This window comes from Sus scrofa, chromosome 3, assembly GCF_000003025.6.
Source record: "Sus scrofa isolate TJ Tabasco breed Duroc chromosome 3, Sscrofa11.1, whole genome shotgun sequence".
Lineage (NCBI taxonomy): Eukaryota > Metazoa > Chordata > Mammalia > Artiodactyla > Suidae > Sus > Sus scrofa.
In genome coordinates this window covers 39,774,458-39,790,224 of record NC_010445.4, presented here as the reverse complement: position 1 = coordinate 39,790,224, position 15,767 = coordinate 39,774,458, and the positions used below count along the sequence as shown (strand labels likewise).

The 15,767-nt window shown below is 59.0% G+C and overlaps 3 protein-coding genes across 7 annotated transcripts; 1 reads left to right on the top strand and 2 right to left on the bottom strand.

Annotated features, from left to right (window-relative positions):
• Positions 4,019-11,479, top strand: MLST8 (MTOR associated protein, LST8 homolog). Of its 3 annotated transcripts, none has more exons than XM_013987830.2 (9): positions 4,019-4,240; positions 4,637-4,839; positions 5,004-5,055; positions 5,139-5,301; positions 5,848-5,923; positions 6,006-6,158; positions 6,689-6,813; positions 6,984-7,147; positions 7,281-11,479. In XM_013987830.2, the coding sequence occupies exons 2-9, from the start codon at positions 4,711-4,713 to the stop codon at positions 7,397-7,399; spliced, it is 981 nt and encodes a 326-aa protein (XP_013843284.1). In that variant the 5' UTR covers positions 4,019-4,240; positions 4,637-4,710; the 3' UTR covers positions 7,400-11,479. The 3 variants fall into 3 exon arrangements, with proteins under 3 accessions (XP_013843284.1, XP_013843285.1, XP_003481154.1); XM_013987831.2 differs by having other exon boundaries at positions 4,020-4,240; positions 5,007-5,055; positions 7,281-7,867; XM_003481106.4 differs by having other exon boundaries at positions 4,032-4,244; positions 7,281-7,867.
• Positions 7,747-9,518, bottom strand: BRICD5 (BRICHOS domain containing 5). 3 transcript variants are annotated; one of them, XM_003481107.4, is made up of 6 exons: positions 9,214-9,518; positions 8,917-9,042; positions 8,560-8,715; positions 8,385-8,486; positions 8,019-8,172; positions 7,758-7,926 (listed from the first exon to the last, which is right to left on the bottom strand). In XM_003481107.4, the coding sequence occupies exons 1-6, from the start codon at positions 9,490-9,492 to the stop codon at positions 7,832-7,834; spliced, it is 912 nt and encodes a 303-aa protein (XP_003481155.2). In that variant the 5' UTR covers positions 9,493-9,518; the 3' UTR covers positions 7,758-7,831. The 3 variants fall into 3 exon arrangements, with proteins under 3 accessions (XP_013843287.1, XP_013843288.1, XP_003481155.2); XM_013987833.2 differs by having other exon boundaries at positions 7,747-7,926; positions 8,019-8,486; XM_013987834.2 differs by having other exon boundaries at positions 7,747-8,172.
• PGP (phosphoglycolate phosphatase) lies at positions 10,556-13,410 on the bottom strand. The gene is made up of 2 exons (XM_003481109.4): positions 12,684-13,410; positions 10,556-12,584 (listed from the first exon to the last, which is right to left on the bottom strand). Exons 1-2 carry the CDS (start codon positions 13,321-13,323, stop codon positions 12,259-12,261), a joined length of 966 nt encoding a protein of 321 aa, XP_003481157.2. The 5' UTR covers positions 13,324-13,410; the 3' UTR covers positions 10,556-12,258.

The following is a 15,767-nucleotide window of genomic DNA, read 5'->3' as shown; positions in this document are numbered from 1 at the left end:
GGCAGGGGCAGCTCTGATTCGGCCCTGAGCCTGGGAACTACCATATGCTGTGGGTGTTGCCCTAAAAAGCAAAAAAAGAAAAAAAAAAAGGACTGACCTCTGCTACAACCTGGATGAACCTTGAACCTTGAAAACATGGTGCCCAGAGAAAGAAGCCAGACACAAAAGGCCACATATATATATATTTGTCTTTTTTTTTTTTTTTTTTTGTCTTTTCCAGGGCCGCACCCACAGCATATGGAGGTTCCCAGGCTAGGGGTCTAATCAGAGCTACAGCTGCCAGCCTACACCACAGCCACAGCCACAGCCACAGCCACGTGGGATCCGAGCCACGTCTTCGACCTACACTGCAGCTCACGGCAACGCCGGATCCTTAACCCACTGAGCGAGGCCAGGGATTAAACCTGTAACCTCATGGCTCCTAGTCAGATTTGTTAACCACCAAGCCATGACGGAAACTCCTATGTTTGTCTTTTTTTACCTTTTTCTAGGGCTGCTCCCATGGCATATGGAGGTTCCCAGGCTAGGGGTCCAATCAGAGCCGTAGCCACCAGCCTACACCACAGCTCATGGCAACGCCGGATCCTTAACCCACTGAGCGAGGTCAGGGATCGAACCTGCAACCTCATAGTTCCTCGTCGGATTCGTTAACCACTGTGCCACGAAGGGAACTCCTGAAAAGGCCACATATTGTATGATTTCATTTATATGAAATGTCCTATGGAGACAAAAAGACTTCTGGTGTCCAGGGGCTGAGGGGAGGCGGAATGTGGGGGTGGGGGTGGGGTGGGGGTCTTCTGGGACGATGGAAATATTCTGGATTTATATGGCGGTGGCGGCTGCACAACACCGTGAATGTACCAAGTGCCACTGAATTTGTTCATTTAAAAGAGGTTACTTTCAGAGTTCCCTGGTGGCCTAGCAGTTAAGGATTCAGCGTTGTCATCGCTGTGGCTTGGATTCTATCCCAGGCCCAGAACTTCTGCATGCCATGTTCCAGCCAATAAGGAAATAAAATAAAATTAAATGAAAACAAAATAAAAAAAGTTATTTTCAGATTATGTGAATTTCACCTCAGAACAAAACACTGGAGTTCTCTTCCTGGTGCAGCGGAAACGAATCTGACTAGTATCCACGAGGGCGCAGGTTCGATCCCAGGCCTGGCTCAGTGGGTTAAGGACCCAGTGTTGCCATGAGCTGTGGTGTAGGTCGCAGACATGGCTTGGATCTGGCATTGCTGTGGCTGTGGTATAGGCTGGCGGCTGTAGCTCTGACTTGACCCCATTCCCTGGGAACCTCCATACACTGCAGGAGTGGCCCTAAAAAGCAAAAAACAAAACCAAAAAACACCCAGGAAGTTCCCATTGTGGCTCAGTGGTAATGAGCCCGACTAGGATCCATGAGGATGCAGATTTGATCCCTGACCTTGCACAGTGGGTTAGGGATCTGGTGTTGCCATGAGCTGTGGTGTAGGCCGCAGACGCGGCTCAGATCTGGCCTTGCTGTGGCTGTGGTGTAGGCCAGCAGCTGCAGCTGCAACTTGAGCCTTAGCCAGGGAATGTCCATATGCTGCAGGTTCGGCCCTAAAAAGCAAAACCAAACCAAAACACCCAACATACTGCCCCACACAGAATGAGCCCTAAAAGTGCTATAAGAGCTGCTGAGGAGACTAGGAGTGGGAGTTGAGCAGGTGAAGGGGTGGGGGGTAGAGCACCCCGGGTGTGGGCAAGTGTTCAGAGAGAGGGGGGTGGAGAATTCTACGACTGTTGTTCGACTGTTGTTCCCTCGTGGCTTGTGGATCGGCGAGAAGGGGACAGCAGGAGGGGTGGCAGGGGCTGAGCCCGGGATGCTGGAGGGGACCCCTGCAGGCTTCTAACAAGGGCCAGACTTAGAATTTTAGTTTATTTTTTATTATCACTTTTATTTTTTTGCTTTTTAGGGTCATACCCATGGCACGTGGAGGATCCCAGGCTAGGGGTCGAACTGGAGCTGCAGCTGCCGGCCTACACCACAGCCACAGCCACGTGGGATCCAAGACTTGTCTGCGGCCTACACCACAGCTCACAGCAATGCTGGATCCTTAACCCACTGAGCGAGGCCTGGGATCGAACCCGCAACCTCATGGTTCCTCGTCGTCCTCGGATTCTTTTCTGCTGCGTCAGACTTAGAATTTTGGAAGATCACTCTGTAATGTGAAGGCCAGCCTAGAGGGGGCAGGAGTGGACATGGGGAGGCTGTCCTGGGAGAAGGATGGTGGCCAAGTGGTCTCCCCGCACTATCACACAGGCACCGCATACTGAAGGGGAAGCCTGCGGGGTAGGTCCCTCACGGATGGTCTTGGCCATGGGCAGTGGAGGTGTCCGTGGGGGTTGTGACAGACAACACTAAGGCGGGAGCTGGATGTGAGCTGGAGACAGGTGGAGAGGCCCCGGAGGGGGGATGCTGCTGAAAGCCCCAGAGAGCGGCCAAGAACCCCGAGGGCCAGTGTGGAGACAGGAACCCTGGAGGCTACCAGCCTTTAGGGGAAGGCAGAGGAAGAGACTGAGGGCTGGGTAAGAGCCAGGAGATGATAACGGGAGCTTTTCAGGAGCAGTGCTGTCAGCCACTATGCAGACAGACGTGATGAGGTGCAGAAGGAAAAGTATCTATTGGGTCTAGCAGTGTGAGATGGCCAGGGACCTTGTGAAATTTTCATTGGTGAGCTGGGAGTAAGAGACATGACAGCGGGTCACGGAATGTGAAGTCAGGACAGCTCTTTTTTTTTTTTTTAATGTGTTTTTTTTTTTTAAATTTTGGGGTCTTTTTGTCCTTTAGGGGCACACTTGTGGCATAGGGAGGTTCCCAGGGTAGGGGTCCAATCGGAACTGTAGCCACCAGCCTATGCCAGAGCCACAGCAAGACAGGATCTGAGCTGCATCTTCGACCTACACCACAGCTCACGGCAATGCTGGATCCTTAACCCACTGAGCAAGGCCAGGGATCGAACCCTTGTCTTCATGGATGCTACTCAGGTTCGCTAACCGCTGAGCCAGGACGGGAACTCCATGACAGCTCTTTGGTGGTGGTGGTGTTCGCCTGCACCTGTGGTCTGTGAAAGTTCTCGGGCCAGGAATGGAACCCTGCACTACAGCAGTAATGATGCCAGATCCTTAACCGTTAGGCCACCAGAGAACTCCAAGGAGTGTGAAGGAAGGATGGCTTTTGGAAAGAGTCCAGGCTGGAAGGAGTGTTTTGGGTTGTCTTGTGCTGTTGAAAGGCTGAGGGGAAGCAAAGACGGGAGGGGGTGAAGGTACAGGAAGGAAGGTTCCTGTGACCCAGGGCCTGGATGCTTGGGCAGGGACACTGGCTTGGTCAAGGGGCCAGAGGAAGGGAGGGGTGCAGCTGCATGTGGGCGCCTGGGAGGAAGAAAGTGTGGGAGAGCCTGTCTCAAGGATTCTATTTTCCTGTGAAAGAGGGTGAAACCACGTGGGTAGAGCCTGGGAGGCCTGGATGGAAAAGGAGGCTTGAGGGACCCCCGTTTTGGAGAGGGCACTAGGATTAGTGAGGGGCTGGACAGGTCTGAAAGGGACCAGACCAGGGTGGCCTGATCTAGCAAATAAAACCACAGGACATCTCGTTCCATGAGAATTTCACCTAGACAACGAGGAACTTACTAGTCTAACTCATACAATATTTGGGATATATTAGTACTTTAAAAATACACAAAATGTGTTGCTTATCTGAATTCAAATGCAACAGGGTGTCCCACAAATTACCTGGGAACCCCAACCCCGCGTGGGGAGCAGGGGATGCGTGGGAGGGAGGGGGTGGCGCGACACGGACCTGGAGAAAGGGTTTGAGAAGGGTGGGGTGCCGGAGGGGCAGGAGGCTGGGGTCGCTGCTTTCGTCCCGCCGCGCCGCCTGGGAGCACAGAGGCCTGTACAGGTTCTTCCCAGACAGCAGGGACCCCGTGCCCCAGAACTTCGGTCTCGTCCCCCCGCCCCCACCCCGTAGGTCCCTTGGTGTCGCCGTAATGGCTCATCGATAGCTCTACACTCGGCCTACGCCTCTATCGACTCGTTCCGGCTCCGCTCACCGTCCTGGACCTCGGCGGAGCGCAGAGCCGCGTGTAAGGTACGGAGGCCGCGGAACGAGAGCTCGAAGGCGGCTTCCAGTGGCCGGGAGAGTGCGCCCGGGGGAAGCTGCCTTAGCGGGACGGAGTCAAGACGGTCGGCGGAGCACCGGGGGCTCGCGGGTCCAGGCAGGTAGCGCCCCCTTCCATCAGGGTCAGCCGCCGGCCTTGCTACGCATGCGCGGCCGCAGCGTTCCGGCTTTTTCCCCTCCGGCCCGTCCGGGGCCCTGCTGCGCACGCGCGGCCCGCCCCTGCGGCAGAGCGGCGCCCCGGACGTGACTGCCCCCTGCCGGTCGCGGGTGGGGTGGCGTTCCGTCCGCGTTCGTGGGACCGGGAACGGAGCGCGCGCCTTGGAGCACGGAGCTGTCCCCGGATGGTTGTCACGCGTGTCCCTGAATCTCTCTGAGCCTCGGTTTCCCCATACTTAAAATGGGAATGATTTTATTTTCCAGCACTCAGTGATCTGTTGTCACCTATTAAGGACATAGAGGGTATTCTCTAAATACTGAACTCTTTCTTCTCCAGATGCTCTGATCTTTGACCCCTGCCGGTCAGACCTAGGGCCCTGTGTAGGTCCGAGTCTTTCAAGCAGCCACACCATGAACACGTCTCCAGGCACGGTGGGCAGTGACCCTGTCATCTTGGCCACTGCAGGCTATGACCACACAGTGCGGTTCTGGCAGGCCCACAGCGGGATCTGTACCCGAACCGTACAGCACCAGGACTCCGTATCCTCCCCTGGGGCTGTGGGATGGTGCTGGGCAGGATGCCTGGTGGGGTAACAGCCTGAGCAAAGGCCTCCAGTGGGAAGGATGGGATAGCCGAGCTGGATGCCGGAAGCATTGGGGGCCCCTGGCCCTGGGGCCCTGTTCCTTGTCCTTAACAGGCCCAGCAGGTGAACGCACTGGAGATCACACCCGACCGTAGCATGATTGCTGCTGCAGGTACCTTCTCCTCCACTCCGGGCCCTGATTTCCCATAGGTCCATCTAGGCCCAGCCAGACTTGAGCTTGAACTGTGCCCCCAGGTTACCAGCACATTCGCATGTATGATCTCAACTCCAATAATCCCAACCCCATCATCAGCTACGATGGGGTCAACAAGAACATCGCGTCTGTGGGCTTCCATGAGGATGGCCGCTGGATGTACACTGGTGGCGAGGACTGCACGGCCCGGATCTGGGACCTCAGGTGCGGGGCACTGGGTGGGAGGAGGGGCCAGGCTAGAGACTGTCTCAGGTCAGGTTCACTCCAGGTGAGAGCTGAGACAGAGTTTTCGGTGCAGTGGTTTCTAGAGGGCAGGTGCGGAAGGCAGGATGAAGGCACACAAAGATGGGTGTAGCCTTAGCCTGATCCCACAGGGCCCTCTGAAACCACCTGCTTCAAAGAGGAAGTCCCAGAGCTCCTGGTGGCTTGGCAGGTTGGGGGTGTCACTGCTGTGCTGTGGGTTTGATCCCTGGCCGGGGAACGTCCATGTACTGAGGGTGTGTCCAAAAAACAGCAAATAATAATGATAAGAGAGCAGTCCCGCCTCGAGGCAAGAGGCCACCCTTCATGCCCCTTCTGAGTCTGTCACTGGCTTCAGGCTACCCCTCATGGGGGTGGGGACAAGCCTCCCGCGTATTTCCTGTAAGACAGCGCCCATCACAGAAGGATGAGGATGAGCGGCCAGGGAAGGGGCGTGTGGGGGGGGGGCAATAGCGTCTGCCACAGACGGAGCGTGTCCCCACGTTGAAGGTCCCGGAACCTGCAGTGTCAGCGGATCTTCCAGGTGAACGCGCCCATTAACTGCGTGTGCTTGCACCCCAACCAGGTGAGGGGCACACACAGGGCTGGGCACCCTGGGGCTTTGGTGGGCAGGGGTCCTGCCCTGCCTCACCTCCCCTGCCCCTCAGGCGGAGCTCATCGTGGGTGACCAGAGCGGCGCCATCCACATCTGGGACCTGAAAACTGACCACAACGAGCAGCTGATCCCGGAGCCCGAGGTCTCCATCACGTCTGCCCACATCGACCCCGACGCCAGCTACATGGCGGCAGTCAACAGCACTGTGAGTCCTGGGGAAGGTGGGTGGCTCGTACCCAGCCTTTATCTCCTGTGTTCTCCACAGGGGGGCTTCTTCCCCAGGTGTCCCTCTGGCCCCTTCCTCTCCGCCATCCTGGGCTCCAGCTCTGGCCCAGTCACCAAAGCCAGAAACCTGGGCGTCACTTTTCAGGGATCGAACCTGAGTCCTCATGGGTCCTAGTCAGACTCGTTGCCACTGAGCCACCATGGGGACGCCCCCCTCCTCCCATCTTGTTCTCCTCACTCCTGTAGGCCAGCAGCACCCTTCGGGAAAGCCAGGCGTGGCCTTCTGCTTGCAGCCCATCAGGCGTAGCACTTGGCTGTGGCCTGATCTCCCAGGTGCTCCTTGCAGGCAGGACCAGATGTGCCTGTCACATGTCCCTGGCCCCCCGATCCCTGCGCACAGCCACAGTGTTGGCTGGCAGCCCTGGATGTGGGTCTCACTGCCATGACGTCCCTCCCCATGTGTCAGCCCAGAGGCTCCGGGGCTCCCAGCACTTCCCACTTACTCCGCAGGGGAACTGCTTTGTCTGGAATCTGACCGGGGGCATTGGCGACGAGGTGACACAGCTCATCCCCAAGACCAAAATCCCAGCCCACACCCGCTACGCCCTGCAGTGCCGCTTCAGCCCAGACTCCACGTGTGTGCAGGGCCTGGGGTGCCGGGAGCCCTCACCTGGCTGCGGGGAGGAGGGGGCGTGTCTGGGGCGGGGAGGGGCTAATGCCTTGGGGCCTACCTGGTGGATGGCAAGGGGGTGCGGGATGGAGGGGCTGTTGATGACACCCCTGCCACACTCACACTTGCCCCCAGGCTCCTTGCCACCTGCTCGGCTGACCAGACGTGCAAGATCTGGAGGACGTCCAACTTCTCCCTGATGACGGAACTGAGCATCAAGAGCAGCAACCCCGGAGAGTCCTCCCGAGGCTGGATGTGGGGCTGCGCCTTCTCGGGGGACTCCCAGTACATCGTCACTGGTGAGCCCCGCCCGCCCTGCCTCCCGGTCCCCGCTGGCCCGGCCACGGCCCCCCGGCTGCCCAGGAGCTGGCCTGTGGCGTGGCCTGGCCAGGGCCGCCCCCTGAGCCACTGACGTGCTCTCCCTGCCTGCAGCTTCCTCTGATAACCTGGCCCGGCTCTGGTGCGTGGAGACGGGCGAGATCAAGAGAGAGTACGGCGGCCACCAGAAAGCTGTCGTCTGTCTGGCCTTCAACGACAGTGTGCTGGGCTAGCCTGTGTGCCCTTGGGATTGTGGGCGGCCGCCCCGATGGCACCCGCAGGATGTGTCCGTCCAGCTGCCCAGGTCAGCCTAGGCCAGCTGGACCTGACTGACCTGCCCCGGCCCCCTCGGCCAGACCCGCCGGGCCCAATCGGTCCGCCCTGGGACCCTCCAGCCCCGGCTGCCTCTCCGGATGTGCCCGGGCTCAGGAGACCCACCCCAGCCACCGGCGTTCCCTTCGGAAATTCCGGACCCACAAGGCCTAGAGCTCCGGAGAGGGATCGGAGGCGCCTGCCCGTCCCCAAACCAGCGCCTCCCCCTTTCCTTCCTTGCCCCTCACTTGTCCCCTGAGGCCGCAGACAACACCATCATGGCTGCTGGAGTGGTTTATTAGTGCTGCCGGTGGTCGCCCTGTCTGGGACTGGTGACAGGGCCAGCCAGGCGCTTAGTCCGGGAGGTAATAAAAGCAGACTGACACGCAGATGCTGCTCGGGAAGCAGATGTCAATGCACAGGTAGAGGAGCCGCTGCCTCCGGGGCCCTGGGGGGAGGGGCCTCCATGAACCCCAGGGCCTCCTCCCCCCGGCCCCTCCCGCGGAGCCTGGGCCTCTCCTTGCAGCCTGCCCCACTCACCCTCTGCTCGTCGAGCCCAGTAAATGGGGGTCTCTGCACAAAGGCGCTGCACGGGAGCCCCCACCTGGGCAGGGTCCACCTCATGGTTCCCAAGCACTGCCAGCAGCTCCTGGGTGTAGCGGGTGTCCCGGCCGGGGCTGCGAGGCCAGTGGGGCTGCAGAGAGGGACACGTGCGCTGCCCCCGGCTGAGTAGGACCCGTGCCTCCCTGGATGTGCTGGCGGCGTGCCAGCCCTGCCCCAGTTCTTGTCAGCAGCCTCAACCAGGGAAGACAGAGCTTCTGTTCCCCTGAAACTGGAGCCCCAGACACCCCAGGCCCCGGCTGTACACAGGACCCTTTGTCTGGCCCCTGACCCAAGGCGCCTTACCTGGGAGGAATTCACCAGCAGCTGCAGGGCCTCGCGATCGCGGGGTTCCATCAGGTGGAGGAAGCAGGCCCGGGGCTCCGAGGGGCGGTAACAGACACAACCCTGGGGAGGTGGACGGTGAGGCGGGGCCAGGACCTCCCCAGGCGGTGACCCCCACTCCCCCCAGCCCACTCACGCTCTGCCCGTCCAGCAGCACTGTCCAGCTGTGGTTGCTCTCAGCCGGGGTCACTGTGATGGTCACCACTTTCCTGGCCACGTCCACCTGTTCAGTTTGGTTGGATCGGGGTCCCCTGGGGCTCGGGAGGGTCGGACGGAGCATCTGTAGCGTTGGCTGAGAGTGGGAACCTGGGGCTCAGCGGGGCCGGCTGGGGCCACCTCCGGTCTTGCTATGGGGGTTCTGACCCCTTCACCCCCCTGGGCCTCCAGCTGTCCGCTCGGAGCCTTGGCTCTGCCAGGGGGGCTGCGACATGCTAGCTTCTCCTCCCCCCTCCCCCTGGCTCTGCCGCTGCCCTCATCCTGAGGTCAGGCTCACCTTGGGAGGGCTGTGAGCAAAGCCGAGAAGCCCTCCAGCCATGGCCCCCGCGGTGGCCAGTGCCAGCAGCAGCAGCAGCAGCAGGCGGGGAGCCTTCCCACCCGCATGGCAGGGCGTGGTCTTCACCTGCAGGCACACTGCTGTCAGACGGGCCTGGAGCAGACCCGGCCACCGGCTGGCTCGGAAGGCAGGGGCTGACGGGGTATGGGAGGCAGGTGCCGCACTCCAGTCCCCTGCTTAGGACAGGCCGCGAGTCCTTGTCCCAGGACAGGGCACTGGGTGGTGGGAGGCACTCACACTGACAAGCCCGGGGCCTTCCGCCCGGCTGCTCCCCTGCTCCATGCTGCAGCCCTGGAGACAATGCGCTGATTGTCTGGCACCCCTTGGAGTCAGACCGGAAGCCTCAGGACGCCTCCTGATGAGCCAAACAATCGTCCTGGCCCTCTCCCCTCCTGACCCCGCTGCCTCCTTCCCGGCAGAGCTACCTGATATCCAGGTGAGACACCTGGGGGGGAGGGGGTGCTTGTCATCGCGCCTGGCTCTCCTGCCACTTGGCCCGTGCAGACCACAGAGCATCTGGGCCTGTGGCAATCAAGCCCTGGTGGCTGGCACAGAAAGCGGCTCCGGCCTGGCCAGGACTTTATATGTATGGAGCGTCTGGTGTAGGGCAGGCTGAACCTTTCCTAAGGAAGCCCGTTTCTGGTTTCTTGGGTTGTATCTGCACCCCCGGACTGGGCACAGGGCTGAGCCCACGGCACACCAAGGGCCTGTTTGGTGAATGACTGGGTACAGCCCTCCGCCCCTTCTCCTCCCCATGCGCCCCAGCTGCTTCCCAGCCCCCACCAACACAGGACAGGCTGCTGGGCAGCCACAGGTGCTCACTTGTGAAAAGCATGGCTCCCACTAGGTTCCGCTGCAGTTAAGGGCAGCCTGCGGGGACGTGCTGCACGCCTGGGACGCTTAAGCCAGCCTCTGCCCACCCGCCCCTTTGCAGGGCAGCTTTCTCGAACTTAATACCGTATGTTTCCAGCTGCCTGATGCTGTGGATTGCAAGTTACCGCCCTGGCACTGGCAGCTTTGAGAACATGCCTGTCCCCCGCCAGCTTCACCCCGTGGCCCTTTCCTGCTCTGGTTTTCTTTTTTTTTTTTTTTTGTCTTTTTGTTGTTGTTGTTGTTGCTATTTCTTGGGCCGCTCCCGCGGCATATGGAGGTTCCCAGGCTAGGGGTCGAATCGGAGCTGTAGCCACCGGCCTACGCCAGAGCCACAGCAACGCGGGATCCGAGCCGCGTCTGCAACCTACACCACAGCTCACGGCAACGCCGGATCGTTAACCCACTGAGCAAGGGCAGGGACCGAACCCGCAACCTCATGGTTCCTAGTCGGATTCGTTAACCACTGCGCCACGACGGGAACTCCTGCTCTGGTTTTCTTTTGTGCCTTGTTTTCCCTGCTTGTGCAGGACCTGCTCTGCAGTGGGCCTGAGATGGAGTGGCTGTGGTGAGCATCCCAAATCTGGAACTGGAATTCCAGAACGGTCTTGTACAGAGTGTAACCCCAGCCCCTCCCCGAGAGACAGCTGCACCCTCTGCAGAGGCTGCTTGCTGTCCAGGCAAGAGCAAGGAACACCAGAGTCAGCTCAGGTCTCAGAGTTTAATATACCTTTGGGTTCACACAGTGCAACAGGGGTGGAGACAGGGTGCAGAGAGTTCCTGGGCTGCTGCCCAGCAGAAGAGGGAGCTGTCGCTGGCTGCTGCACCTGCCACGTGCTCCTGGTGTGGGTGACAACGCCCTGACAGGCCTGCTCAATATCCAGACCCACCTTGAGCCGACCTCGCAGAGCCAACGTCAGCACCACCAACCTCACAGGTGCTGGCTGCCCTCACGTTGCCCACCGCCACATCAGAACCCCAGGCACGCAGACCTGGGAAGAGCTGAAGGCTCGGGACACCCTTTATTGCTCTGAGAACTCTTAAAAGACTGAGTGAAGGGCCACTGTGACCCTGGGGTGGTGGAGAAGCCACAGGCTGCAGGCAGACACCGCTGGGTGCAGGGCGAGGCACCCGGAAGGAGTCGGCCAAAAGGAACAACCTCCCAGGCCCTACCCTACAAGTGTGGCTGGAGTCTGCTCATCAGGCCTATTCTCGAAGGTCAGCAACTTACGGAACAGGGAGAAAAGTCCACAGCCCCCTGCCAAGAACCCTTGGCTAGCCAGTGGATCCTGCCAGTCCTCCAGCTGGCCACTGACAAGGGACTCCAGGGTCAAGATAGGTGGCCTCGTGGACCACTGACATATAACACGTATCCCAACCAAGGGTACTAGAAGACAGGAAGAGATTGGATGCTTCGTAAAAAGACTTCCTGTTTGAGGGGGACCCCTCTTTCCTATCCCACCCAGTGGGAGCCTTGGTGGACAGGCATTCCTTGGCCAGCACTGCTGGCTGTGGGGCACGGAAGCTTCTTCAGTGGGATTTGCCCTACAAGACAGAGCACAGCCATTAATCAACACGCTTACAATTCAATTCCACCACCTGACAAAGTTGAATAAAAGTTTAATAAAAATAACTTCTGTGCTGCCCTGGGCACAGCAGCCCAGACAACAAGGAAGACACTCCTGCGCCCTTGCAGCCACTAGGCAAGCAACACACTCAGCCAAGTCACCTGGGTTTATGTGCACGTCTGAAAAAGCCAAGGTCTGGCTGGGCTGAGTTTACAGAACCACACAATCGTGTTGGAGTGGCAAACATGGGTATCTGAGACAGAACGGACACTCAATTGTGACATCAGAGTGGTTTTTAAGGAAGTGTGCGGTGGGGGGGTTGCTGGTAGTGAGGGCAGCGGCCCACACCCCACGGACAGGGAGACACCACCCAAGTGCAGCCCGTTCCTCCACCCCCCACAGGGCAGCTGAGGAGCTGAGAGGCACCAGCAGGCTCCACTGTTGGTGACCACAACAAGGGGGCCCTGGGCCGGTTTGTACAAGATGCTCTGATCCCTGAAATGCTCAATAAAATACTTGACACCTCACCTCGGTCCCACCAGCAGGCCCTGAGGTTACCTAAATCCTGGGCATATGCTGAACCAATGGCCAGGCCAACTGGCACCTGAGGCCCAGGACCCCCCACAATGTCCTCCAAGCTTAAAAGTGCATCTCAAAATACAAGCATTTGTAAACAAAATCGCCCCCAAACGTTTACTTACAAGATTAAAACTAGTGCCTCTGCTTAACTCCAAGTAATACTCTTTGAAGCCACCTGGCTGAGCGATGCTTAAGCACCACCTATTAATCTGGGTAAGTGATTTTTCATTTTTTTTTTATTCTGGAGATTAAAGACACTAAATCTTTAACCTTGAAGGGCAGGCAAAAGGTCGGCTATGCTGTCAACATAGAAGTCAGGGACCATTTTCTTCCTAGACATGCAGTCACTTTCTTGATTACTCTTCACGTCTCCTAGAGTGGAGACTCCGGTGAGGGTCAGGACGGTCTTCAGACCACAGGTGACGCCCAGGAGGATGTCTGTGTCCAGGCGATCACCCACCATGACCGTGCGCTCCGGGTTGATGCCATACTCCTGGGACACGCAGTCAAAGATGAAGCGGCTGGGTTTCCCTATGATGTCTGCTTGGCGCTGGGCGGCCATCTCCACGGCTCGGACCAGACAGCCGGTACCTGCGGGGCGCAGAGGGAGGGGAGCAGAGTGCCGGGGGTCAGAGGACGAGAGGGGCCCGCCGCCCGCCCTCCAGCCTCCCACCCCCGGGGCGCACGGACCCGCGATGAAGCGGCCGTTCTCGAGTGGGAGTCTGTTGTCCATGTTGGTGCCCACAAGCAGGCAGCTGGGCTGCTGCAGGTAGCGCACAGCCTTGGTGAGCTTCATGTAACTGAAGTGCGGGTCGAAGCCCACCACGACGGCGCGCACGTCGGGCTCCAGGGGCGCGTCCAGCCAGGCACTGGGGCCTTCGCCCTGCAGGGGCTCGGGTCCCACGCCCACGCAGGTGACGCCCACGGCCTCCAACTCGGCGGCCAGGGCCGCGCTGCCTAGCACGTAGGCCTTGGGGGTCGGCGCACCGCCCAGGCGCTGGCGCAGGTAGAGAGCGGTGCAATAAGCTGTGCCGAAGATTTCGCGGCCCGCGTTGGGCCCCGACGGGCCGCCGAAGCCCAGGCGCTGCAGCTTCTCGGCGTATGCCTCGCGGGTCTTGCTGCTGTTGTTGGTAATGAAACCGAGGCGCTTGCCGCGGGCCCGCAGCGCCGTCAGGGCCTCGGGCGCGCCGGGCACCGCCGTCTCACCGCGCCACAGCACGCCGTCGCAGTCGAACAGCAGCGTGTCCACGTCGGCCAGCAGCGTCCGGGCCCGCTCGGCGCTCAGCCGCACGCAGCGGACGTCGTCGCCGCTGGCCTCCGTCGCCGCCATGGCCGCCCGCCCCTGCCACCACCGGCCTCCGCCGCCGCCGCCGCCGCCGCCGCCGCCGCCGCCGACACCCGCTTGTCCTCGCAGCCGCCCGCCGCCGCGCCCGCCCCGCCCCCGGCGCGCTCATTGGCCCTGAGCCTCGCGCGTGCCGCCCATTGGACACCGCCTGCGCCAATCCGCCCCCGCCTCCCGCGGGCTGCGGGAGCGCGGCGCCAACCGTTGCTGCCCGGAGCAGAGAGGATGTCACCCATTGGCTGTCTGACCTGAGCGCCCCGGGGATTGGCTGGCAGGGAGCCAACCGGCATTCTGCGTGGAGCGCTCACTGCGGAAATTCGGCGCAGGAGCCCTAGAGTCCGCGCAGGCCGTAAGGCTGCTGCTCATTGGCGGCCCCTGGGCTGCTCTTCCATTGGAGGCGCATGGTCAGCCTAGGTGACGGAGGCCCTTAATCGAATGACCCCCCGGGCCCAAACGGCTGCTGATTGGCCGGCTTGGCTCTGATCTTGCGGGCGGGGCTCTACACGGGACATCCACGGGAGTGAGGGGGGACGCTGTACCCTTTAGGGCTGGAGTCACGTCCGCACTTTTGCCTGGGCGGCGCCGGGCGGTGCCCTCCGTCTTGGGCATGCTCCGGACCTAGTGCCTACGCTTAGGCCGGCCTTTCTTGAGAGCCAGCCCAGGGCTCCTTCCCAACAAGCCTCGCGCTCTGATTTCCCGTCCTTTGGAAAAATCCTTTCCCTGTGCCTTGGTGGTCGTGTGAACGAGTAATTACTAGGCAGTGGAATTAGGGTCTAAGAGAAGGACACTAGTGCCTAGAACACAGCACTCAATAATTGGTCACTATCATCATTATTAGGTATTATTAACTTTTTTTGGCCGCCTCCCCTGCATGTGGAAGATCCTGGGCCAGGGTGCAACCCCCTGCTGCAGTTGCGACCTGCGCCACAGCTGAGGCAACTGGATCTTTAACTCCGTGCTGCCCCAGGGAACCTTCCTCGGTATTATTAACTTTTATGGAAGGGAAACATACAGCAAAATGCATAAATCTTAAGTGTGCAGCTTGGTGGAATTTTTAACTACTTCTATGCCTGTGTAAACACAGCCCAGATCAAGATATAGAATATTTCCATCATTTCAGAAAATTTCTGCAAGTCGCTATGCAGTCAATAGCAGATACTCCTACCCGACTGGTTTTCTGACTTCTGTCACCATGGCCTGTTCTAGACCATATTCCAAGATCTTACCTCCTGCACTCCTCTGGCTCTTGCTTCTTTTGGATCAATATAATGTCTGTGCAATCCATTCTTCTCGGTGTTTCTTTTTCAAAATTTGAAATTTATATTCCATTGTAAGAACATAGTCCCATGTTCTCCAGGTGATGGACATTTAGGTTTTTTCCAGTGTGGAGCTATTGTAAATAATACCCCTGTGAAGATTTCTGTTCCTACACACAGATTTGTGGGTGTAGGCCCTCATTTCTCCTGGGTATATACTTAGGAGTGGAATTGCCAGTTCATAGAGTAGGTGTATGTTTATCTTTATTACTTGCATTTTTTTTCTGGCCATGCCTGTGGCATGTGGACATTTCTGGGCCAGGGATCAAACCCACACCATGGCAGCACCCCGAGCCACTGCAGTGACAATGCCAGATACTTAACCCACTGTGCCACAAGGGAATGCCCTATCCTTATTACTTTCACTGGGGCCAGGGGGCAGAACAATAGTGGCCACAGTTTCCTGAGAGCATACCCTGTGCCAGGGGATCCAGACCCCCAGGCCCCCAATTCCTAATGTGACAACCCCCTGCTCTGCACTTGGGTCCCAAGTCTACGTAAAGTCCACTCTGGATCCTGCCCCCCAACCCCCTGAGGCAAAGCCAGTATCTTCAGTGCACTTAGGGCTTTGCTGGTTCACCCGCAGCCTGTTCTGCTGGCCTGAGAACATCTGGTGGGCAGGGGCCATCGTCAACAAGGGCAGGGCATGCAATGTTCCTGCCTGGTGCACCCACTACCTAGGAGAGGAACAACTCCCTCCCTGTGACTTCTTCTTCTTCTTTTTTGCTTTTTAGGGCCACACCTGCAGCATATGGAAGTTCCCAGGCTAGGAGTCCAATGGAAGCAGCCACTGTTGGCTTACACCCCAGCCACAGCAAGGCAGGATCCTTGAGCAAGGCCAGAGATCGAACTCGCATCTTCATGGATCCTAGTCAGGTTCATAACCTGCTGAGCCACAGCGGGAACTCCTTCTTTCGTTTTTTAAAGTTTTATTGAAGTATGGTTGATAAATGCAATTGTTTTAGAGAGGATTTCTGAAATAGAAAGCATACGAGCCCGGAGAGTGCAGGCTGTCTGTCTCCCCTGGGCCAGCTCCTCCTCGTGCCCACCCACACCCAGGCCATCCTGTCTTTGGGATCCTTCCCCACGCTGTTCCTGTGGAGATCTGCCCCCATC